Below are 25,845 nucleotides of genomic sequence, written 5' to 3'. Positions count from 1 at the left end.
ATATAACCTTAATTAAACACACCTGATCCAGGTAATCTAATCATTTAGGCTTATTCGAAAACTACATGATATGTGTGCTGGAGCAGGGTTAGAACTAAACTCTGCAGGGCTACGGCCCTCCAGGAACTGAGTTTGACACCCCTGGGATAGGCCTATTAATCTCAAACTAGTTGTTTTTAATTAAAGGAATCAGTTATTTAGAATAATAAGACATTTGGGCTGTTACCAGGCAAATCAGTATCAACAAACTCATTTTTAATGCAGAGGAAATGCAGAAGCTTCATCGGAAATGGCATTTACATGTATTTCCACACTGTTCACAGTGCAGGACAAGAATGCATTTAACCTGCAGTTACAAATGCATGAATAATGTTTTGATATACAAGACATAAAATGTTGAATACTTATTTGAAATTTTAAGAAATTATTTATAATAAAAAAATCAAAAGATAATTTAAATGTGAAATTAAAATGGCCAGTATGTGTCAGCAAGTCACTGTTAATAAGTGAGTCATTGCGATTGAACCGAATCATTTAAACAGTTGATTCATCCAGGAACGAAACACTGTCATGTTGCCCAGAGATGCAAAACTGTGCTTTGGTGGCTGTGTTTGGAATAATTTTCTGTTGTAGAAATAGAGCAAAAACAGGCAATATAGTGTCTAAAACGCAAGTCTCTTAATTAACTTGTTTACTGAAAAATCTAGTAACATCTAGCAAAATAATAATAATAATAATAATAATAATAATAATAATAATATATATATATATATATATATATATATATATTATATATAATCATGATGATTTTTGGAGGAAAAGATGGCATTCTTTGTGTGATTTTGATTTAATATATGAAATATATAAATATATATAAATATGTGAATTTCCTGCCCCTATAACATCAATTTTGTGATCATTCTAAATGCATTTTACACGACTGAATCACACAGTGATAGAATTCACTATAAATGCGCACGCACATCATTAAAACAACAATTATGATATTATCGTAGACGATATATAGCGCACACTCCGCACCACTGTCTTTTGGGCTAATTTGTGCAAAACCTCTTGCTAAAATGTCAAAGCTTCATTTTAACCACCAATGCAACGATGCAATTATTAAGTTTACCTCTACATGCTTGCGAAGGGTTGATGTCTTGTCGAGATTTTATAAGCTGCTAGTTTGGTCTCCCTAGGTAAGCACAGCTTAGGGGTTCACTTCATTTCCTTCGAGTTCAGCTTCAGAATATGACGGGGTTTCCTTTTCAGCGGTGTCTGCACCACTAATGCCTGTTTTGTCCGTCTGCATCTTTCTTGTGATTTTAGCGCCAGTTTGCCCTCCTGCCCATTATTTACTGCCGTAGTTTCCAGGGAGCGATTTAAAAAAAAAAAAACATTTTTACTCAGTAATTAATGTGTTTTAAAATGTAGCGAAGTACAATACTTCAAACAAAATCTACTTAAGTAAAAGTAAAATTACAGATTTAAAAAATGACTTTAAAAAGTAGAAGTACACAAAAAGATACTCAATTACAGTAACGCGAGTAAATGTAATTCATTACTTTCCACCTCTGAAAGTCATTACTGCTATATCTAGAGTCCTACCATTCTTACTGTCCTCAATTACAGTTTGGATGCGTGTCTCTAATTCTGAAATCTTCTCTGTCAGCCTAAATATTTCCCTGCATTTATCACATGTGAATCCCTCATCGCCGACAGAGAGAGATAAACTATACATGTGGTAAGCAGTGCAAATAACAATAGCAGGAGAAGCCATTACTCACTGTGACTGATGGATGATTCTTACCACAGTTGTTTGATGAACTTGTGAAAAAATGGAGTGAGAGAAAAAAGAAACATAGCGAGAGAGAGGAGAGGAGGAAAGAAAAAAGAAAAGGAAACAGCGATAGGCACGAATGGAAACACTAATGACAAGCTAACGAATGCTAATGCACTGCAGGTGCACTGCACTAGCGGATTTAGAATAAAAGCGAATCAATCAAATTAATCAGATTAGATTGATAGATAATATCAGAAATATGGTGGGAATTAAGTAATATTTTATCACTTTAAACAACAGAGAGTGATAGTAAGATAGAGATTCTACAGAAAAACAACACTACACGGAGCTATGATCACAAACCAGCAGCACAGGAAGCAGGTATAACACTGTCCAACAGGGTCACAATTGATCTTACCTGCTGTATTTTGCTGAATGTGGAGCTTCCTGAGCAGTGCAGTCTGAGGTCTGGAATCAGCAGCACTTCCTTTATACCTTTAAATACAGCTACTTACGGGGTGTAGTTTCAGGTTTTGTTGCAACAAACTGTAGAATGCTTGTGATGGCCTAATTTCTGAATACAAGCCTATGTGATAATGTAATAATAATAATAATAGTAAAATGAGATGTTAACATCTGTGTAACTGAAAATAAGAACGAAAGACTGACAAAGGCTCAATTATAAATATCATACATATGTTATTATAAATATGTAAAAAATAAACATTAATAATATTGAATAGATAAATGCTGGCCAACATGACATACATTTTCATACAAGTTAGACATGTTTTATGCCCAGCCATTTATGACGCATCAAAAGTGCCTCATGACACAATGTATTCCTTGTACTTGTAATATACAATAGGTGTAAAAAAAAACATCTACTTGTGGCATTTATTTTTGGTTTTTTACATTTTTTGCACATGCATTAAAAGGAAAAGACATATTTTGTTCTATAGGAGACTTAATAACTCACCAGAACTATGGGGCACAGCTCAAACCTGTTCCAGCTTGACAATACCCCTGTGCACAAAGTGAGCTCCATGAAGACGTGAAGGTGTGTGAAGGCTGCTCTCCTTAGAGTTACAAATGACCTGCTCTCTCTATTAGTGCTATTGGATCTTAGTGCCTCGTTCGACACTATTGACCACACTATTCTTTTGCATAGACTAGAACACTTTGTTGGCATTAATGGAAGTGCATTAGCATGGTTTAAATCATACCTATATGACCAGCATCAATTTGTAGCAGTGAATGAAGAGGTATCATATCGTTCACAAGTGCAGTATGGAGTACCTCAAGGCTCAGTACTTGAGCCGTTACTCTTCACGCTTTACATGTTACCCTTGGGAGATATCATCAGGAAACACAGTGTTAGCTTTCACTGTTATGCTGATGGTACTCAACTCTATATTTCTTTGCGGCCCGGCAAAACATACCGATTTGAAAAACTAACGGAGTGCATAGTTGATATAAAAAACTGGATGACGAGTAATTTCTTACTGCTAAATTCCAAAAAAACAGGTGTTAATTATAGGACCTAAAAACTCTGCATGTAATAACCTGGAACGCTGTCTAAGACTTGATGGCTGCTCTGTCAATTCTTCGTCATCAGTTAGGAACCTAGGTGTGCTATTTGATAGCAATCTTTCCTTAGAAAGCCACGTTTCTAGCATTTGTAAAACTGCATTTTTCCATCTCAAAATATATCTAAATTACAGCCTATGCTCTCAATGTCAAATGCAGAAATGTTAATCCATGCGTTTATGACCTCAAGGTTAGATTATTGTAATGCTTTATTGGGGTTGTTGTTCTGCACGCTTAGTAAACAAACTCCAGTTAGTCCAATATGCAGCAGCTAGAGTTCTTACTAGAACCAGGAAGTATGATCATATTAGCCCGGTCCTGTCAACACTGCACTGGCTCCCTATTAAACATCGTATAGATTTTAAAATCTTGCTTATTACTTCTAAAGCCCTGAATGGTTTAGCACCTCAGTATTTGAACGAGCTCTTGTTACATTATAGTCCTCCACAACTGTTGCGTTATCAAAACTCTGGCAATTTGATAATACCTAGAATATCAAAATCAACTGTGGGTGGCAGATCCTTTTTATTTAGCACCTAAACTCGGGAGGCAGACACACTCTTGCAGTTTAAATCTAGATTAAAGACCTATCTCTTTAACCTGGCTTACACATAACACAGCCCAGATGGTGGAACAGCACCTAGAAAGGACCTCTACAGCCCTGAAAGACAGCGGAGAACAGGACAACTAGAGCCCCAGAGACAGATCCCCTGTAAAGACCTTGTCTCCGACGACCACCGGGACAAGACCATAGGAAACAGATGATTCTTCTGCACAATCTGACTTTGCTGCAGCCTGGAATTGAACTGCTGGTTTCATCTGGTCAGAGGAGAACTGGCCCCCCAACTGAGCCTGGTTTCTCCAAAGGTTTTTTCTAAATTCTGTCACTGATGGAGTTATGGTTCCTTGCTGCTGTCGCCTCTGGCTTGCTTAGTTGGGGACACTTCATTTACAGCGATAACGTTGACTTGATTGCAAATTATTGCACAGATACCATTTAAACTGAACTGAGCTGCATGATGACATCACTGAATTCAATGATGAACTGCCTTTAACTGTCATTTTTCATTATAGTGATAGTGATAGTGACGTGACATTCAGCCAAGTATGGTGACCCATACTCAGAATTTGTGCTCTGCATTTAACCCATCCAAAGTGCACACACACACAGCAGTGCACACACACACACTGTGAACACACAAGCAGTGGGCAGCCATTTTATGCTGCGGCGCCCAGGGAGCAGTTGGGGGTTCAGTGCCTTGCTCAAGGGCACCTAAGTCATGGTATTGAGGGGTGGTGAGAGCGCTGTACATTCACTGTCACTTCACCCCCCCCACCCACAATTCCTGCCGGCCCGAGACTCGAACTCACAACCCCTCGATTGGGAGTCCGACTCTCTAACCATTAGGCCACGACTTCCCCGTCAAAATTATTGACACACTGTTTTCCTAATTAATGTTGTTCAGTTGCTTTGACGCAATCTTTTTTGTTTAAAGCACTATATAAATAAAGGTGACTTGACTTGACTTTGGGACACAGCTATTGTGTGGCTCATGTTGTGTTTGTGGGTTGTGGATGTTAATAAAGATGCTCAGTGGTTGTAGAGTTACATTTCTGACAATAATAATAATAATAGTAATTAAAGGCACTGTAGGCTGTTAGTAATGACTTTATTTTATTTTAAACATATTTCCATGGAGCTTGTTCCATACATGTAAATGCAGCTCAGCATGCTTTCCAGGAATTTTGCATTAAAACAGTTAGTAACCGTAATCAGATAATTAGAGTAAATGGTAAAATATCATAATTCAATCATCAGCATGAATCATCTGAAAACTGAAGAAAGTTTACAATAACAGCGAGGATGTCTGTGTAATAAGCTATATGCTCTGCTATAAAATCTAATAATAATGTAAAAATCTGTAATATAAACTCATACCATATCCAAATATCCAAAGATGTAGTTTTTCTCAACAAAGCTCAATCATATTTAGAGTCTTTAGAGAATAAGTGCTGCATTAAAAGCCCTGATGGCTGGATGATGATCATTAATCCTCCTGTTCTGTTAAATTACATTACATTATTTTTTTATTTTAGTGCAATAATACAGAGCCCTACAATGGTGGTTGTAACAATGATGATATAAGGAATAAAAGGAGAAGGAGAAATTGAAATGCCTCCAACATCCCCGTTCTGCTTCACATTTACATACACAGTCATTTTAATAAGAACTAAACTTTAACTTGTTATTAGGCTCAGCTTAAAATTTTTGTTACAGACATTTAGCAGCGTGCATTAATCTTTAGGTTGGAAATTAGCGTTTTAATTTTTTGGAGTAAAATGGATCATTTTGAGGAGCAGGGTTGCCAAAGTCAGATTTTTCAGTTTCGGAACAAGGCTGTGGTAGAAAAGGCAAGTCCTTTTGGGGTTGTGGGAAAGTAAAAAAAAAAAAAAAAAAAAAAAGCCAAGATCTGAGTACGGTGCCATTTCTGAACAGGTTGGAAGAGGAAAAACAGATTATGTAGAGGATAACAGTCATAACAGGCAATGGATGACAAAACGCTAACACTAAGTGTGTTGGAAATATTGCAGATATACAAATGTGTGTGCACCACAGTGAACTTTTGTTTGGAAAGAAAAAACTGGTGTCTGTTTCTTCCAGTGATCAAACTTTTTAAGCAAATTTCAGGTGTGTGGGATTTAGGATATAGTTGAGCTGGAAATTTTGAAAGGAAACCTGGCAACCCTGAACAGGAGAAATAAACTCACTGTCTATGTTCAAACAAAGGTCCTAACTTGATTCAGAATGCGAATGCACCACTCAAACCCACGATCTGTGTTATACATGTTCGCAACTTCCCGTCTTACCTGTTCAAACCGGGCCCGTCTAGTCTCATTATTGCCAATCCACCTGACCTTTGCCAGATGGTCCACATAGATTGCAAGGTTATTCATATTATCTATGACATCATTCACCCGTTGTCTCTCCTCATCTGCCACGTCACCTGGGTTTATGTTGCCCAGCACATCTAACAAAGCACCACGCAGTGCTCTGCAATATTCACCATACATCACTGCATTCGCATTCACGTAGAATTCATCCTCACCAAAGTGAACCACCATGTTTGTCTGAATTTCTGTTGCTGTTTTTTGGGGAAGTGTGTGTCTGCCTAATTCATTCATTGCCTGCTGATTATATCCTCGTCGATTAGCAATACTATATCTTTGTATAAACTCAGTCAGCACCTTGGAATGAAATTTAAGAATGTCATTGTTGAAGACATGTTCCCCTCTTTTTGGCCTTCGCAGTTCATCCTTCAGCTCCTCATTGAAGTTTGGATTGATGATACGGATCTTTTCTAACATGTCTTTCTGAATGGCCTCCACTCTTTTCTGTCTCTCTTTCTGCTCAGCTGAAGTTGGAGGTTTTGTTCCCTTTTTGGAACCTTTGGCCATATACTCAATAATCATTTCCTTTCTGACCTCTGTGGAGAAAAGAAAAAAATCTAAATTTGTCCTTTTATTTTAATTAAGTTAAGAACAGTGAGAAGAGCAGAAATTACACGTACCTCTCACATTTCTGAGTCCAGAAAATTCATCTGCAGCTGCTGCTGGTTTATCAGCTAGAGTCAACTTCTAAATATGGAAAGATAAGAAATTTGAATAAAAACTCTGACTGGCATGATGGTGCACTGAGACATGCAATAATTATACCATATTTATACATGATGTAAAGAATAACACATGATAGACCATGCTGCTGTATGAAAATAATTCACTTTGGGAACTTTGAGCCTCATTAGAGACGATTACATCCTTAAAATCAAAACTGGAAACCAGTAAAGAGTATAGAGTTCAGAAGTCGTGGATGATGGTTCATGCAGGAGAACAACACAAAATCATCATTTTTAAAAAATGAACTGAACTCTGATAATAACAGGAGTGTTCTAGGATTTTTATATGTTTTTGAAGCTCAGTTCATAAAAAAAGTTTTTAAAAGCTGACTTTGTATATATATATATATTAGGAGAATTTGCTGTACTGTCTGTCAATCTTTGAATATGTGATATTGAAATATGACTCACTTTCACATAGTTTTCCTTCTCATGTTTTTTTAATGACTCTTTCAGAATGTTTTCAATGGCCTTCTCTTTCTCCTTTATCACTGCTTTATTCCCTTCATACAGAGCCAGCACCAGCTCCACTGCCTCTTTTACCGTCCCGATGACTGGAACGATGTCCATGAACCCGATCCATACTGTGTCTTTTTCAGCTGCAGTGGCCATGCTGTTACACTGTCTCTGTATCTATTACCTGTAAAGAGAAGAAGTGCTGTGCTTGTTTAGGGCTGTTTTCCTCCGTTCTACATGAACACTAATCAGTATTTGGATAATTAAGCCACACGAACAAATGGATGAATTTCACTGCATTTGTAAACGCTAAACCAAGTGGTATTTATTTTGAAAAAAGCACAAAACATTTCCCCAAAATTAGATTATGTTTAAAAAAATGAAAATAATAGATATTCTGGTCATAATTAGACACAAATGTATTTGGTCCCTCAGTAGTTGCTTCATTAAAGATCACAGTTACAGTGTTTTAGAGTTTAGTTTCCGTAACAGCTGCAGTGTAAGTTTCCTCCATCTTTCAACTAAAAAAAAAAACTTTTATCCCAGAGGTAGTCATATTATCTCCTTTAATACAGCAGAGATCATGGTCTATATTCACAAAAATAAACGTATCTTACCTGTTTGTATTTAGCTGACTGTAGAGTTTTTGCAGCAGCGTCAGTCAGTCACTAGCCCTGATCAGTGCTCTGAAAAGAGCAGCACATCCGGCCTTTATATACAGTCTCTACTAACAGGAAGGTTTTTTTAATTTTATTTTTAAACCGGGTGTTACCTTTCCAGGAAAGGAACGTCCTCTCACAAAAATGATTGCAACACTCTCTTCTAACTTCCAAAGAGAATCAAAATCTTTGCACTGAGATCAAGCAAAAATAATGAAATGTTTTTACACTGTCTTGCTTCTGTGTAATTGCTGGTTGGGCTCTGAACATGAGCTGCATGTAGAGATAATGTTTATTAATGTAACATCTGTCTTGATAACACCACTTAAATTATAGAAAGAATATTTTATTAATAGCACTTGTTGACCTTTTAGACATGAACTTGTAGGTGTTTCCTGTTTCCTGTTTTCATTTTGTTTAGTTTTTTATTGTGTATTGTTATATTGTTTACAGTGATCGAATTGTAAAAAATTTCAGAGGGCATGGTGGTCAATTTCTTTGTGTATGTGTGTGTGTGTGTGTGTGTGTGTGGGTTAGCTAATTTTTACACAAAACACAGCACAAAACCAAGAACAGGAAACAGCCAATGATACATCAGTTCTATTCACAAAACATTTATGAAATTAATGTGATTTTGTTTCTTAGAGTAAATACAAAATGCCATTTCTATGGTCATCTTTTTTTATTTTAAATGTTTTTTTGCTGTGTATTTTGTATTTTGCTCTGATAAGCTCCAGTCCTCCTTCCTTGTCTCTTGTTTGCACCCTTTAAGAGGAAGTTCCTTTCTTGGCAAGATAACGTCTCAGTTGCATAAGGTAACTCTCGTTCCCTGAAGGAGGGAATGGAGACGTCACGTCGGTGACTGACTAATTGGGACATTGCTTAGATAGACCAATCTACTTTGAGTGTAAACTAAACGAGCCAATGCACATTGGCATGCAATTATTGCATCCAGCTGCCACTGATCACAGCGTGAGTATAATAAGGCAGCAGGTGCAATGCATACCAGGTTTTCGCTGAGGAGCCGAGCCGGAGACCCGGCGGCTCTGCGGCGGTACAGCAACCGTGGCGACGGGATGTGACGTCTCCGTTCCCTCCTTCAGGGAATGAGGGTTACCATACGTAACCGAGACGTTCCCTTTCATCAGTCACTCTCTACGTCATGTCGGTGACCGACAAATTGTGATTGATGCCAAAGCGCCATGGGTGCTGCCCCTTCCAGTGCCCTGTGTGAGCCGCCTGCGCCCCTATTTGGTGTAGGCCGGGGCTCGGAACAAGTAGTTTCACTCTCCATTGTTAAAGCACTACCTCTCTGGTTGAGATTGGATAACACTGGGAAAACGTACCCGTTCCGCTTGGAACAGGGAAGCTGCGGGAGCCCCATCCTTCCCGAAGGAGTTTTCGGAAGCAAATACACATATAGCATCCGTTTAGGTGTATATGGAGAAACATGAGGTGATTAAAACCCTCTTGGGAAGGCAGAAGTCTGCAGGGGAAGCACGGGCTCTAAGGCTACACTATTTAAAGAGTAAGTAATTAATTGCAAGTTCCTGGGTGTGCACATCACAGAGGACCTCTCCTGGACCGACAACACTGCACCACTGGCCAAGAAATCACAGCAGCGTCTCTACTTCCTCCGCAAACTGAGGAGAGCTAGAGCCCCACCCCCCATCATGTACACCTTCTACAGAGGCACCATCGAGAGCATTCTGACCAGCTGCATCACTGTGTGGTATGGCGCCTGCAATGCGTCCTGCCGGAAGACTCTGCAATGCATAGTGAGAGCAGCTGAGAAGATCGTTGGCGTCTCTCTCCCCTCCCTCCAGGACATTTATGGAACCCGTTTCACCCGCAAAGCCCTCTGCATTGCAGGTGATCCCACCCACCCGTCACATAGTTTCTTCAGTCTGCTGCGATCAGGGAGGAGACTGCGTAGTCTCCAGGCCAGGACCAGCAGACTGAAGGACAGCTTCATCCATCAGGCTGTCAGGAAGCTGAACTCACTCCCGAACTTGCCCCCCCGTCCCTCTTCTGCCCCAGGCACCACTGAACTATGAACCACCCCCAGATCCCACATCCCCAGGTCCTTTCACCCCCCCTTCCACTTACATATGATGACATGCACCAGTCACTTTGTGCAGCATTGGTCTGCTCACTACCTCATTCACCATGGAACTGACGTCATTCTACCTCCTCATCAGTCAGTTTAAATAAAATAACTGCTCTTGAGCCCTTTTGTTACTTTAATCAGACTGAATAAGCTTTTTTATGCACTAAAAATCTTTTTATCTGCACTGTTTGTTCACTGGTTTGCACTCTATCTGCCATGTGCCTTGCGCTGCTTTTATTTAACCTTATTTTTTTTTTTTTTTAATTCTATTATGTCTTTTTTACATTCCCTTATTGTATAGTTATATCTTATATTTTATATTTGATCTAGATTTTTAGGCTCTACTGTTAGTGTTATCTGTATGCACCGGGGGTCTGAGAGTAACGCAATTTCGATTCTCTGTATGTATGTACTGTACATGTGGAAGAATTGACAATAAAGCAGACTTGACTTGACTTGACTTGACTTGTAATTAATTGCATATTCGGCAGGCTCCATCCTTAGAAGTTTTTAAGTCTCAGTTGAAAACTCATCTTTTTACATTAGCTTTCGCAGAGGAAAGAACTTTGTAGAGACCTTTCACAGAGGAACAACCCCAATGTGTAATGGGTAAAGGGTAGTTGTCATCTGTTGGTTGGTTTCATAAAGTGGTTCATTCTTACTTATTACATTAGATTTTATTGTTTTTAATCTTTGTATATGCTTTCTATTATATTGTGAAGCACTTTGGATAACAAAATTGCATTAAAATGTGCTATACAAATAAATAAAGTTGAAATAAAAAAATAAAGTTGAAAGTTTAGTTCTTTGAAACACTGAACAGAGATGCTTGTGTTTCATATCATTGAAGAAACTGATTGCACACATTCATTTTCATTTCTGTATAAATATGGTGAACTTCACTGAAGACAATCTCTCATTTATCTTGACTCATCTGTACTTATTTCTACAGTGAAGACAATCCAGTGTTATTTTACATTTCATTAATGTCTGTACCTGAATACTCCTTCCTAAAAAACTTAAAGCACTGTTTATTTCATTTGTATCTTTATTGTATTGTATTTACTTGTGCTATTCTTTATAATTTTTTGGTTTCATTTTATTACTAAGTTTACTTGCTTATTTTAGTTAAAATAAAAAGCAAAAATAGTAAAGCATGTGCACAATATAATTTGTTCGCTAGTTTTTCTAAATCATGCACACAACTTACTAACTTGTTCCCTCCTTTTAAGTAAATTGTGTGCACGATATAATAATTCGTTTGTTGATTTGATTCGACTAAATTCTGGCCAAGATTTAGTAATAGGCCTATCATGCACAAAATTTAGTAAAGCGAGAAAACAATATCGTGCTCACAATTATTATTTTTTTCCTACACAAATCCAAATGTTTTCCATATTCGCAACATATTTGGATGCTAAAATAATATTTATTACATATAGGTCTTACACTTAGCTCGCATTATCTACATAAATCGTCATTCTTCACAAAGGCTATAACAGCACAGTGATGCTCTGGTCACGCTGAACGCACCATGGAATATTTCAGACTATTTTTTGAGCATTGTAACTTTTAAATGTTTCTTTGTATGTGTATTGTTTTGTTTTGATAATGAAAAGGCTCCGATGTCAAGGGAGCAAAAATTTTGTGTGCGTTCATGATTGTTTTCCCAAGCGTTAATCATAATTTAGTCAGATACCAACGCTGGTTGATCATACAAGCAAGACATCGTTCATCACTGTAAAGCCTTGGCAAAATAACAATAATGATAATAATAATAAAGAAAGAAATAATGAAAAAAAAGAATGATTTATGTTTTATTTATATATATTTATTTTTTTTGTGTGGTGGGGGTTTTTTATAATACTACATAACTCGCTGATTAACCACCATAGTACGATGCATCGTTATGGAAACGAACTAGCTTTTCCCGAAACCATGGTACCTGTGTCACAGATCCATCGTTCAAACTACGTTGGTTTGAGCTGTCGTTATTCTTCTTATTCGATCTAATAGCTAACTGGAGCAATGAGCACATATGCTTTTGAAATGACGTTACGTAGGAGTCAAGTAATAACGCATCATTCATTTGTTCTGCAATACATTATATACATATACACACACAGAGTTAAAATGTGCTCTTTTCTAACACCAATGTCTATAATTTCACAATTTCATATAAATACCATTTCTTATTTAATATTGATAGGCCTACATAAGCACAGTTGAAAAAATATGGGTTTAAAAAACAGTGATGTAATGTTGTGGACACCTGTTGCTTATTTTGTTCTATTTTCCCTATTTAAGTCTCCTTGCCATTCAGCCATGTGTTAATGAAAATGACACGAAAACCCCAATTCTATTTCATTCTTACTGAACGCCAGAGGCAGTGCTTCCTTCTGAATATTATCTCTCTTGCTCATGCACAGGTTGAGTCTAATAACAACAAAGTTATCACGTGACCCAGAATGTCATGGAGATCTCCCCTATTTAATCCCGTGACATCCGGCAAACTGTCTCTATAATCTTCTCGCATACGTGCAAGACTGCAGGTCGAAAGAGAAACTTTAAATTAAATACCATTGATTCGGTCTTTAACAACCTCGTAATAAAGATTTTTTTGGAGCTGCGTGAAAAGCGTCCTCCAGGGGTTGCGGCGGATCAAATTCATTTATCATCGGAAGTACGATATTTGTCTGTTTATTCAGATGCGGAAGGTAAGTTTGTGGATATATGATTGAGAGTGTTTTTCGCTCCGTGAAAAATCTAGTTAATTAACTATGTTGATATAGCATGGTGGTGAGTGCTTTCGCTCTTTTACAACGAACATTATCTTTTATTACAGACCGGGGGCATCATTCATTGAACTGTTTATGAAGGTGTGCCCCGCATGACGGCTGTCCAGTGGAGTTATACTATTATGAGTGTTTTCGCTCTGTATAGTCTTTGTATCACATCTGATATTTCTATTTATACCAGGTAATATCAGCACTCGGTCCGGAAAAAAAATAACTAAAAATACGAACACTATTATTTCGTCAGTATATGTGGCACCCAGAGTGTTTTCGCTTGGGCTTTAGTAATACTGTTGTGGCAGCATGGAACAACTTAGCCTGACATGCACTGTGTGTACGGCTCTGCTACAAAACTATGATGGACACGACTGCTGCCCATCTTGCTTGGGCATAGAACATTTGAAGCAGGGCCTCACGCTTGAGGCCTGTATGAATTGTCGCACCATGTCGTGGGATCAAAGGACTTCCAGGCTAGCTGCAGTAGAGGGACTCTTGACCTCAGAAACACTACTAAAGCAGTGTAAAGTGTCATCAAAGTGTAAAAGGGTAGAAACAGTGAGTGCTTCTGCTTGTAAGATAAGTAAAGAGGATGTCTTAGTCAAAAGAGTAGATGCCCTGACATCAGAATTTGCCCAGATTAAGTCTTTATTAATTAATCTGCAACCACGTGAGGCATCACTACATGAAGTGCCACCGCCGGTAATGGAGAATTCTAGTATAGAGTTGCCCTTTTTATAGGAAGATGCGATGTCCATGGCAGCATCTCAAAGTCAGTTCTGTGAAGGGAAAGAGGATTTTTTATCTGAAATGCACTCTCAAACCTCTCATGATGAATCTCACATCACAGCACATGGATCAGGGGAAGGAGTAGAAGTGGACCAGGATGTTGTTAGACAAGCACTGCAGGTGGTGCTGGCACGTTTTGGCCCTCGACACTGCCCCTACAGTACCAGCTCTTTCAAGTGCTTTTTTTTAGAGGTGCAGCAAGACCTTATGTTCTTAGTATTCCTCCTTCCAAAGATTACATCGATGAGCTTCAGAAGTGTTGGGCTAACCGTAAGACATTTACTCATCATACCAGTGCAAGTAGGGCTTTGGCAGCAATGCAGGAGGCAGAATCTTATGGCCTGGGGCAGATGCCTGAAGTGGATCCATTTATGGCCTCTTTTATACTTTCGCCGGAGGAAGCATTGAGACCTAATGCTCGCTGTCCACGGCCTCAGTGCAGAATTACAGATGCACTTCTCATTCAGGCATATAATACAGCTGCACGCATGGGTCGCATTGGAAACTCACTCTCCCATCTAATGTTAGCACTTTCTCAATCGCTTCAATCTATGGAGGGTGAGCCTTCTATCCAAAATATAGGTGATGCTTCGTTGCAAGCATTTGCATTCATGTCAAGAGTTGGGTAGATTAATGTCGACTCTTACACAAGCACGCCGTCAAGTTTGGCTGGCACAGTCTCCATTATCAGAAACTTGTAGGAAAACACTACGTGACCTTCCAGTAATACCAGGCCAGCTGTTTGGCCCAGCTGCACAGGAAACCCTGGAGCATAGTGTTCAGATGAACAAGACCAGACAGGAGCTAGGAAGCTTAAGAAGAGCACCACCATCTCAGGCTAGACAAGAATCTAGGGGAAGATACCCAGTGCATTTTCAACCATTAGTTCATTCTGGAACTGGTCAAAGAAGCCAAGCAAGGCAATTAGAATGGCCTGCTCAGTACTCTAGAGCTCAAGGTCAACAGTTTAATCAGATGTCTAGGGGGAGAGCAACAGGTCAGCGCCCCCCCAGAGACACTAAAGGTCAGGCTCGTAGAGGATGATATATCTGGCCCAGCCGTCAGACGTTTTTCACACCAGCAGATCAATTTTTGGAAAGAAAACACCTTAGACCCATGGGTCTAAGCTGAAAGATATAGAGCCAGTAGAATGGTCAGCAACGGCTAAGTGGGTTTTATTCAATCTACTATATAATTCCAAAGAAAGATGGAGGTGTTCAACCTATTCTCGACCTTCGGGAACTGAATCAGTTCCTGAAAGTTTTGCCATTTCACATGCTACGCACATTGGATGTCCTTCAGACAATCAACCCACAGCAATGGTTCACCACGACAGATCTGAAGGATGCCTACTTTCACATGCCAATTGCACCACAACACAGACAATTTCCCTGCTTTGCATTTCAGGGTCAGGTCTACCAGTTTCGTGTTCTGCCATTTGGCCTGTCTCTGTCCCAGCGAGTGTTCACGAGGTGTATATCGGCAGCGTTATCTCCAATTCAGGCTCAGGGGGTACAGTTGCTCCCCTATCTGGATGACTGGCTCCTGTGTGCACCATCTCGGGAGCAAGCAATAGAACAGACCAGTCTTCTGATCTCTCATGTGACACAACTGGGCCTCTACGTGAACTTCAACAAGAGCCAGTTAGTTCCATGTCAATTGGTGACATTCATAGGTATAGTACTGGACTCGAAATTGATGAAAGCCTCACCATTACCTCAGAGAGTGGACAACATCCTGCTCCTCCTTCAACGTTTCCGGATGCATGTCAAGTTTCTATTCAAATGTGTGCTCAGGCTGATGGGCATGTTAGCTGCGGCAGCGGCTGTGATTCCACTGGGTCTGCTTTGGCTATGCCCTTATCAGAGATGGGTGAACAGTCTGCGCCTGAACCCCACATGGCACAAGAGAAGACTAGTCAAAATTACAGAAGGATGCCTTCTTACCTTGAGACAATGGAGAAGGAAATCATTTCTGATGAAAGGAGTAGCTCTGGGGGTGATTCTGTCTCGCCGAGAAATAGTTCAAACTGATGCGTCACTGACTGGGTGGGGGGCAGTGTGGCAACACAGAGCAATCAGGGGAAACTGGAATTGCGATCAAACATCGAGAAACATAAATGTTTTGGAGTTGAAAGCGGCTGTCGCACTGGGTAGTAGAAGTAATTATCCAGGCATATAAGGTCAATAATCTTAATGTGTCAGCTGGGATAAGGTGTCATTCAACAAAAAGCATCTCAACATCTTGGGCAGCACTTAAAGGTGTTCCTCTGTGGGATATTTGTGCAGCTGCTAATTGGTCGTCTGCTGATACCTTTTCTAGATACTACAGAGTTAATGTGGCAACCTCTGATACTATGGAGAGAGCAGTTCTGCTGGGATCCTCGACTACTGATAGGTAGGATTAGCCTCCTTGTGACTATACTGGCGGTCAGTAAGAATGAAATAGAACGAGAGTTACGCATGTACAGTAACTGCGGTTCGATGAGTTCTGGATGACCGCCAGAGAACACTGTCACTCGGAGTCTGGGCGAGAAGATTCCGTAAAGACAGTTTGCCGGATGTCACGGGATTAAATAGGGGAGATCTCCATGACATTCTGGGTCACGTGATGACTTTGTTGTTATTAGACTCGACCTGTGCATGAGCAAGAGAGATAATATTCAGTGGGAAGCACTGCCTCTTGCAGTTCTTTTGGAGGAGGTGGAAAATAATAAAGTCCAGCTATTTTCAAAGCTGAAAAACAGCATAACAAATACTGACAAAAATAAAATCTGGGCAGAAATCACTCAAAAAATAAATGATGCTGGCTATGGATATGAACAAAGCCCAAAAGAAGTCAGGAATAAGTGGAGGGACTTAGCAAGTGTGACAAAATGGAGGGCTGCGGCACGTAAGAGGGAAGCAAACAAGACTGATGGGGTATCACTTTAGTTCCTCCTCTCCCTACAGAGGAAGAGAAAGTTTTGGCCATCCTGGGGCTTGTTGCAATGGAAGGATCCTTGGAGGTATAGATACATGTGCATCAACCAGGCCTTTGCCTTCAAAGTTCAGGCCTCCAACATCCAACATTGTTAGCTAAACTGCATTATTATGCTGTTGGAAGTTTTATGGAGGTGGTGGGTGATGGCCTGGGGCTCAGTAAATCTTCAGTCACCAAAACTTTGCTGTTACAGCTTATGAAGAACATCCTGATTTCCCCCCAAACTCCTGAAGAAATCAAGCTGGCCAATTCACAGTATTGACAACATCTCCAGAGTTATTGGCATCACTGATGGCACCAGTGTCATACCCTGTGGTAAATGAGCCCTTGTACATTTACAGGAAGGGATATCCCGCCATAAATGTTCAAATAGTGTGTGATCACACGGGGATGTTCAATGACATTGTAGCAAAATGGCTTGAAGACTCTTTGACTCTTTTGTGTGGGGCACTTCTGCAGTTTGCAGGGGGCTGAAGAGCGTGCATGGCTTTGGTGATAGCTGGCTGCTGGGAGACAGTGGATATCTTCTTCACCCATACCTCCTGACACCTGTGCAGCATCCAGCCACCATTCCAGTGTAAACCATTTGTTTAATCTGACATAACATCTGTTAAATATTTTGTTTATTTGCCAATATGTCCCCTGCCCCGCAGACTTAAATGAACACTTAAAAAAATAAAAAATACTTTTGCAATCAGTGTATATACTGTGTATGTGTGTGTGTGTATGTACAATAGGTATGTGTGTGTGTGTGTGTGTGTGTGTGTGTGTATATATATATATATATATATATATATACATACACGCACACACACTCATTTGTAGAGAATATTCTATATTCTAATTCTGTAAAAACACCAAAATCACTCTTATTTATAGGTACATTTCTGTTACTTTATTTGGGTACATTCTTTTAAAATACTGTGATTTGAGTGTTAACATTTAATATAAGTGAGAACCTCTAACATACTGTTTTACCAATATTGTTATATGAGAAATATGTCTTTGGGAATGTTTTAACAAAGATAACTCACTTGACAAACTCACGTTTTCTTCACACAAAAGAAAATAAAGGCTACATTCCAATCGGCATGATAAATCCTTTCAGAGGGCACTTCGAAGGGACAATAATTGGGCCATGCTGCTATATAGTTTCAAACTGAATTTGTGATAAATAAAAAATATTTAAAGGTGAATTAGGTAAGATCTACGCACCACAACTTTCTTCCAAATCACTCAAAGTGGATGGTGAAAGCTTCGAAAGGAATAGGGCATAGGGTCGATAACTCTGAATAGAACACACCCCAGGTGCAGCGCAATCAATGATGTCGACACAGCAAACTAACGATGACCTTTGACTCTAACCACAGGTGAAGAGCTGTCTTCCAACGACACTAGTCTGCGATGCAGTTTGTGAATGTTCGTTTGAACTATGGTTTCGGGAAACACCAGATCGTTGAACTACGTTGGTAACGACGGAACTTGCGACCATAGTTGGCTAACGATGCTTTTGGGAAACGCACCCCTGGTTAGTTAGCAGCTTAACTGCTTTTTAGAACAATTTGGTGGACAATGCTAATTTTGCTGACCTGATTTTGGAAAAATGTTTTGAGGAAAGAGATTTAAACAGGAGGCCAGACCAACAGCCTTTGACACTACTGTAGCATGTGAGGATAGTGAGAAAGACCCTATTAATTTAAATGTGGCTTGACTGAATATGACTCCCAGTAACCTTTCAAAATATTAGCACACTCACACACACCTGACATCATCATAAAAGTACTTCAAAGCAAACAAAGCTTTTCATTTGAACTATTCATAACTATTAATTTTATGGAGAATTTAGTCACATTATTTCATGTAATACAGTATGAATCTGCATTTTCCATTGTCTCAAGGATAAATGGTGTGCCTGGAGCACAAAAGCAGTCATCAGTAGCACAGGTATATTTGTAGCAATCAGTGCCGCTGCTGGTTAAATGGGTGCCTTAAGCAGGATTATATTGTTGAGCCCCCCTTCCTCAAATATCATAAAAAAACTACTATAGGGGTCATAATAGAACTTTAATTAAAAAAAAAAAAAAAATGGTACTATTTACAAATTACAATTGTAGCTCTCAACATTTACCTATGGCTATGACTTTATTATTATTTTTTTATATTCTCAAGCATTCAGAAATCATGGAAAAGAAAATTAAGCAGTTTTACTATGATAAAACCATGATTTATTTTTGTAAGGGTTTTGAAATCCACATGTTTTTGTTGAAGAAATTATAAAGGCTGTGTCATCTATAGCAAAAAATGGCCAAAAATGAAAGATTAAGTGAATATTTGAATGAAATGTTTGACCAATAGACTAAACAAGGATTTGATTGTAATGTTGGATTAAAATGAGAGATTAGTGATTGTTTCCTTTTGCAGGCATTTGTAATAATATGTTATGTACATAAATTGTTTATTTTGTATTAGCCTACATTATGTATTTTAACACTGTTATTAACCAATCGTGATTGCCTCATTGTTTTTTTATATAATGCATTTTAAGTCATTTTATAGGCTATTGATGACTTAGTTCTGTTTATATATCAAAAAAAAAAAAAAAATAATATATATATATATATATATATATATATTTATATATATATTGTATATAAAATAGGTTATTAATACTTCTTTGTAAATTTATAAATTAAATTGTCGTTACCATGGCTACAAAAACAATGATTTTTTTGGTGTTATTCTTGTTAAAACCATGGAAAATTTCATAAGAGAACCTAGAAAGTCAGAGAGAATATTAGATGCGTTGGTGGTAGTGAAATAATTTCAGATCTTAAAACTCGTTTTTAACGTCAACAGCCCAAAAAAGTTTCACAGGAATGTGCCTGAAAGTGATACACGGGCCTCGTTTTTACCTAAATGATTTACAATTTATTTGAATACATATTAATCCTCATTACTGCTAATCTAGCACTTACACCTGAAGCGGCACACGCTCCAACGCGGGTCACCTTTCGACGGAACCTACGCTCACCACTCTCTCCATCTCGCCTATCCTCTGTGGGTTTCATCCTCACTTCCTTCACTCTCGCACTTTTCAGCTCTGGACACGAACAGTGCTACGGACACTTTTTGTTCCACTCTGACCTCTTGCTTGGACAACTTTTGCCCACTGTCGTCTAGACCAGCACGCACCACCCCATCTGCCCCTTGGCTGTCCGATGTACTCCGTGAACATCGCTCTAAAACTCAGGGCTGCAGAGAGGAAATGGCTTAAATCAAGAAACTCTACCGACCTCAGTGTGTATCAGTCTCTCCTCTCTTCCTTCTCTGCAAACGTCTTCACTGCTAAAGCATCATATTACCACGACAAGATTAACAACTGTTGTGACGCTCGGACACTCTTCAAAACCTTCTCTTCTCTTCTTAATCCGCCTCCACCTCCTCCTCAATCGACTCTTACAGCTGATGACTTTGCAGTTTTCTTCACGAATAAGACAAGAACCATCAGTGACCAATTCTCCACACCGCAGACTGAGGATAACTTCACAACGACTAATGCTCACTCGTTCTCCTCCTTCTCTCCACTCTCAGAGACGGACGTTTCCAAACTTATCCTGTCCAGTCATCCTACTACTTGCCCACTGGATCCGATCCCCACTCACCTCCTTCAAGCGATTTCTTCTTCAGTCATACCTTCACTTACTCACATTATCAACTCCTCTCTTCACTCTGGAACATTTCCCTCAGCATTTATGCAGGCTCGGGTAAGCCCACTGCTGAAGAAACCATCTCTAAATCCAGCACTTCTAGAAAACTACAGACCGGTATCCCTTCTTCCATTCATTGCAAAGACACTCGAACGAGCTGTGTTCAACCAGCTCTCTATGTTTCTTGTACAGAACAACCTCCTGGACAGCAACCAATCTGGCTTCAAAAGTGGCCACTCAACTGAGACTGCCCTGCTCTCGGTTACTGAAGCCCTGCGACTGGCAAGAGCAGCTTCAAAATTGTCAGTTCTCATTTTGCTGGACTTGTCTGCTGCTTTTGACACTGTTAATCACCAGATTCTCCTATCCACCCTCAGAAAGATGGGCATCTCTGGGAACCGCTCTCCAGTGGCTTAACTCCTACCTTTCTGATAGATCCTTCATGGTGTCTTGGAGGGGTGAAGTTTCTAAGTCACAACAACTTGCTTGCTACTGGGGTTCCTCAAAGCTCAGTACTTGGACTTCTCTTCTCCATCTACATGACATCACTAGGATCTGTCATTCAGAAGCATGGCTTTTCCTATCACTGCTATGCTGATGACACTCAACTCTACTTCTCATTCCAACCAGATGACCCGACGGTAGTTGCTCGCATTTCAGCCTGTCTGAGTGACATTTCTAGCTGGATGAATGACCATCACCTTCAGCTCAACCTTACTAAGACTGAACTGCTGGTGGTTCCAGCTAACCCATCGTTTCATCACAACTTCTCTATACAGCTGGGTTCGTCAACCATAACTTCTTCCAGGACAGCCAGAAACCTAGGAGTTGTGATAGATCATCAGTTAAGCTTCACAGACCATATTGCTACAACGACCCGGTCCTGCAGATTTGCCTTATACAACATTAGGAAGATTAGACCCTTCCTGTCAGAGCAAGCCACCCAACTTCTTGTCCAAGCTCTTGTTCTCTCCAGACTGGACTATTGTAATGCTCTTCTGGCGGGCCTTCCTGCATGTACTATCAAGCCTCTACAACTGATCCAGAATGCAGCAGCGAGGGTTGTCTTCAATGAGCCAAAAACAGCTCATGTGACTCCTCTCCTCATCAGGTTACACTGGCTACCAGTAGCCGCTCGCATCAAATTCAAGGTACTGATGCTTGCCTACAAGACGACCACTGGCACGGTGCCAACATACCTAAACTCACTAGTTCAGTCTTATGCGCCCTCCAGAAGTTTGCGCTCTGCAAGTGAACGACGTCTTGTGGTGCCATCACAAAGAGGTTCAAAATCACTCTCACTGACTTTTTCCTGGACTGCGCCCAGCTGGTGGAATGACCTCGCGATCTCAATTCGAACAGCTGAGTCTTTACTCATTTTTTAAAAACTTTTCTGTTTTGTCTGCCCTTTGCCTGCACTTAACCAACTAATACTAGTACTTACCTTTTCTTTTTCTTGTCTATCATATTCAAAAAAAAAAAAAAAAAAAAAAAACCCTGGCTACGTGTTCTGTACTAGACTAACTGAGACTTGTCATAGCACTTGTATACCGTTGTTGTTCTCTCGTTGATCTGATTGTTTCTACTGTTCTCATTTGTAAGTCGCTTTGGATAAAAGCGTCTGCTAAATTATTAAATGTAAATGTAAATGCACAGCCATTTGCACTCTGCATCGAAAACGTTTATATGAACGCGCTGTTGCATCTCTGAGAAATTTTAAGGCTTATTTTGCATCGATTATATGAGCCTTTTGACTAGTTTTTGTCACAGAGCTGTAAAAACAGTTATACTCACTAAGTGAATGAATCGTGTTTGTGCCGAACTCTTATTACAAAGCAAAAACAAATGCTCTCCTTCGATCCATGAACATTTCTCTTAGTTAATGTATGCAGTCTCAGTCTGAAGCATCTGTAATAGCAAGTCAACATGATGTTGTGAATAATTAAGCAAAGTGTCTTCTCATAGGATAAGAACACGCAGTCTCATTAATAATTTAATAGACACAGACGCATCATCGGTGTAGTATCGTTCATTGCCACGTCACAAATTGTGACGTCATCACTATGTAGATTTTAAACTCGGAAGATGAAAATAGAAAATAGCAAAAAAGCTTTAAATTAACCAGTTTTCTCCAGCAGTTAAAATTATCAGATGCTAACATTGTCTTCTATGTGCAACACAAACACCTCTGCTAAAATCTCAGAAAAAGTAGTCTGGGGTTTCATGACCATTTAAAGATGATTTTCTCAATATTTAGATTTTTTTTGCACCCTCAGATTCCACATTTTCCAATAGTCTCAGACAAATATTGTCCTATCCTAACAAACCAGAAAATTGACCCTTATGGTCCAGGGTCACAATTGTTCTTACCTGCTGTATTTAGCTGAATGTGGAGTTTCCTGAGCAGTGCTGTAGCGTCTGGACCAATCAGACACACCATTTTTCATTTGATTTAACCCTCTGGAGTCTAAGGGTATTTTTGGGGCCTGGAGAAGTTTTGTCATGCCCTCACATTTGTGCTTTTTTCAGTTTCTTATAAATATCTAAATGGCTAAAGTCTAATCTCACTGTAATCAGCACAAACTGGGCTATAATAATATGTGAGCAGCATGTATGTACATGATTGTGTTTTTGAGAAAAAAAATGTTATGCGTGGTTAGTGAAAAACTAAAAATGTTAAATCACTTGAATAAGGCAATAAAACACATACAGAAAATTGGTTCCCGGGACTTTTGAGAACTGAAGCTTGTAGCCTAGAATTTTTTTTTTCTAAATGATGTGAAAATCATCTTGTTTACTCACTTACAGAAAACAATATATTGATTTAAATTTTCTAAGACACTTTTTGTTGGTAAAAGTCATATGCGAGTAGTTGTCAACTATCATGAATTCACACCTGAGAAGACAAAGGCCTGCATAATGAGCTGCATAATGAGCCATTCAGTCAGCTGTGTCACTGAGAGGGATGAGTTACAAGAAAGAATGTGAGGACAAAATAAATGTATATAATTTTATGCTTGTAGTTTATTTAGAATATATTTAATTATCCCACAACATAATTTAATATTCACTTGTGAGTGCAGTTAAACAGTTTATTAGGAACAATCAAAGCTGACTTTCAAACTGAATTTTTTGCATCATTACTCCAGTCACACAATCCTTCAGAAATCCTTTATATATCTTATTTTCTACAAAAAAAAAACATTTATTGTTATTATTATTATTATTATTATTATTAATGTTGAAAAGAGCTGAGAATATTTTTTCAGGTTTTTTAGGGGGAATAAATTGAAAGAACCAGCATTTTTTGTTACATTTGTTACAGTTACATTTATTGGTACATTATATTATTTTACATCAAGCTTTTGAATGGTATAGTAGTGTATATTGTTATTGAAACTTCATAATATTTCACTTGATTATACATTTAGTCAGGAATTATAGTTTGGAAAAAGTCTTGGGAAAAAGTCTAACTAGTCAAGTCAAGTCAAGTCATCTTTATTTATATAGCGCTTTAAACAAAAAAGATTGCGTCAAAGCAACTGAACAACATTAATTAGGAAAAACAGTGTGTCAATAATACAAAATGACAGTTAAAGGCAGTTCATCATTGAATTCAGTGATGTCATTATGCAGCTCAGTTCAGTTTTAAATGGTATCTGTGCAATAATTTGCAATCAAGTCAACGATATCGCTGTAAATGAAGTGTCCCCAACTAAGCAAGCCAGAGGCGACAGCGGCAAGGAACCAAAACTCCATCAGTGACAGAATGGAGAAAAAAAAACCTTGGGAGAAACCAGGCTCAGTTGGGGGGCCAGTTTTTCCTCTGACCAGACGAAACCAGCAGTTCAATTCCAGGCTGCAGCAAAGTCAGGTTGTGCAGAAGAATCATCTGTTTCCTGTGGTCTTGTCCCGGTGGTCGTCTGAGACAAGGTCTTTACAGGGGATCTGTCTCTGGGGCTCTAGTCCTGGTCTCCGCTGTCTTTCAGGGCTGTAGAGGTCCTTTCTAGGTGCTGATCCACCATCTGGGCTGGATACATACTAGATCCGGGTGACTGCAGTGACCATCTGACTTGGATACAGACTGGATCTGGTGGCTACGGTGACCTCGGAATAAGAGAGAAACAGACTAATATGAGCGTAGATGCCATTCTTCTAACGATGTAGCAAGTACATCGGGTGTTATGGGAAGTGTTCCCGGTTCCGTTTCAGATTATTATTGGAGTATATGAATTTTTTATAGGGTTTTGGTATTTGAATTGTGTTTTTTTGTTATGTGTAAGCCAGGTTAAAGAGATGGGTCTTTAATCTAGATTTAAACTGCAAGAGTGTGTCTGCCTCCCGAACAATGTTAGGTAGGTTATTCCAGAGTTTGGGCGCTAAACTAGTAAAATGTTTACACGTTATGTAAAAACTAGTACAAGTATATAAATAAATAAAAAGAGACTTACTCATGTTTATGATCTCTGCTGGATAAAGTGCTTCATTCTTTTTTTCTGACGAAATCCAAATCTCAAATCCTCAACCACATCACATCTTTTTGGGGTGAATTATGTCTTATTCCTCCCATCGTGAAGCAAACAGTAAAATAAAAAAACTTGAAGAACAATCTCGCTGTTGTCTTCTGTTGTGTGGGCGTATTTAAGCCGCGCGCTTCAGTGAAACATTTGAATCTCAAAAGCGCGTTCAGCGCGGGGGCGTGGTCGCATTGGAAGATAACGGACATCGCGTTGTTTTCATATGGATTACTTTATCACAGAATATTTGTTTTCGGCAGCACTTGTTTAGTTTAAAAGTAGACATGTCAGGCTTTCTATAGATATCTCTCTCATGTCTCTGTTTTGAGTATTCACTGAGTTACAGTTCATTTTAATGACGCATTTTGTATCTGAATATCAGCGCAGACAAAGGCTGCAGACAGCACTCCTTGTTTGTTATCTTTATTTTATAAGTGCACAAAGTTTTGTTGTTATTATGTCTGTATACAAAAAAAGTAGAACCCTTTACAGATTCGATTGATGTATTGCTCATATCTGTACGATCAAAACTGAAAGTGTAATTTAAGTTATTTTTAGGGTTATCAGGAGAAAATACCCCAAAACGCATATACGCGTTAATCGACTTCAGAGGGTTAACAAATCAATTATTCAATAGATCAACAAATGATCAGAGACCCCTCAGCCAATAAAAACACTAGGTGCCAGGATGTCTGCGAATGACTCCAGACCCCTGGTTACCATGGCAACCACAACACCTCAGCCAGACCATATAACTTTTACAGCCTAAAAGTATGTGGAGAG

At 39.1% G+C, this 25,845-nt stretch overlaps 1 protein-coding gene across 1 annotated transcript; it reads right to left on the bottom strand.

Annotated features, from left to right (window-relative positions):
* Positions 1-5,709: 5,709 nt before the first annotated feature.
* LOC109064270 lies at positions 5,710-8,232 on the bottom strand. Its single transcript, XM_042748233.1, has 4 exons — positions 8,124-8,232; positions 7,462-7,690; positions 6,946-7,012; positions 5,710-6,861 (listed from the first exon to the last, which is right to left on the bottom strand). The coding sequence occupies exons 2-4, from the start codon at positions 7,660-7,662 to the stop codon at positions 6,155-6,157; spliced, it is 975 nt and encodes a 324-aa protein (XP_042604167.1). The 5' UTR covers positions 7,663-7,690; positions 8,124-8,232; the 3' UTR covers positions 5,710-6,154.
* Positions 8,233-25,845: the final 17,613 nt, after the last annotated feature.

This window comes from Cyprinus carpio, chromosome B21 (assembly GCF_018340385.1).
Source record: "Cyprinus carpio isolate SPL01 chromosome B21, ASM1834038v1, whole genome shotgun sequence".
In the NCBI taxonomy this organism is placed as follows: domain Eukaryota; kingdom Metazoa; phylum Chordata; class Actinopteri; order Cypriniformes; family Cyprinidae; genus Cyprinus; species Cyprinus carpio.
The sequence above is the reverse complement of the archived record's forward strand: the minus strand, read 5'-3'. Positions and strand labels throughout refer to the sequence as shown.

Bases quoted from the DNA above. Each gene is read 5' to 3' on its own strand.
- LOC109064270 (XM_042748233.1), bottom strand. From the start codon at position 7,662: ATGGCCACTGCAGCTGAAAAAGACACAGTATGGATCGGGTTCATGGAC. The intron at 7,013-7,461 runs GTGAGTCATATT...TTCCATATTTAG, and splicing joins AGAAGGAAAACTATGTGAAA to AAGTTGACTCTAGCTGATAA. The intron at 6,862-6,945 runs GTACGTGTAATT...TTTTCTCCACAG, and splicing joins TGGACTCAGAAATGTGAGAG to AGGTCAGAAAGGAAATGATT.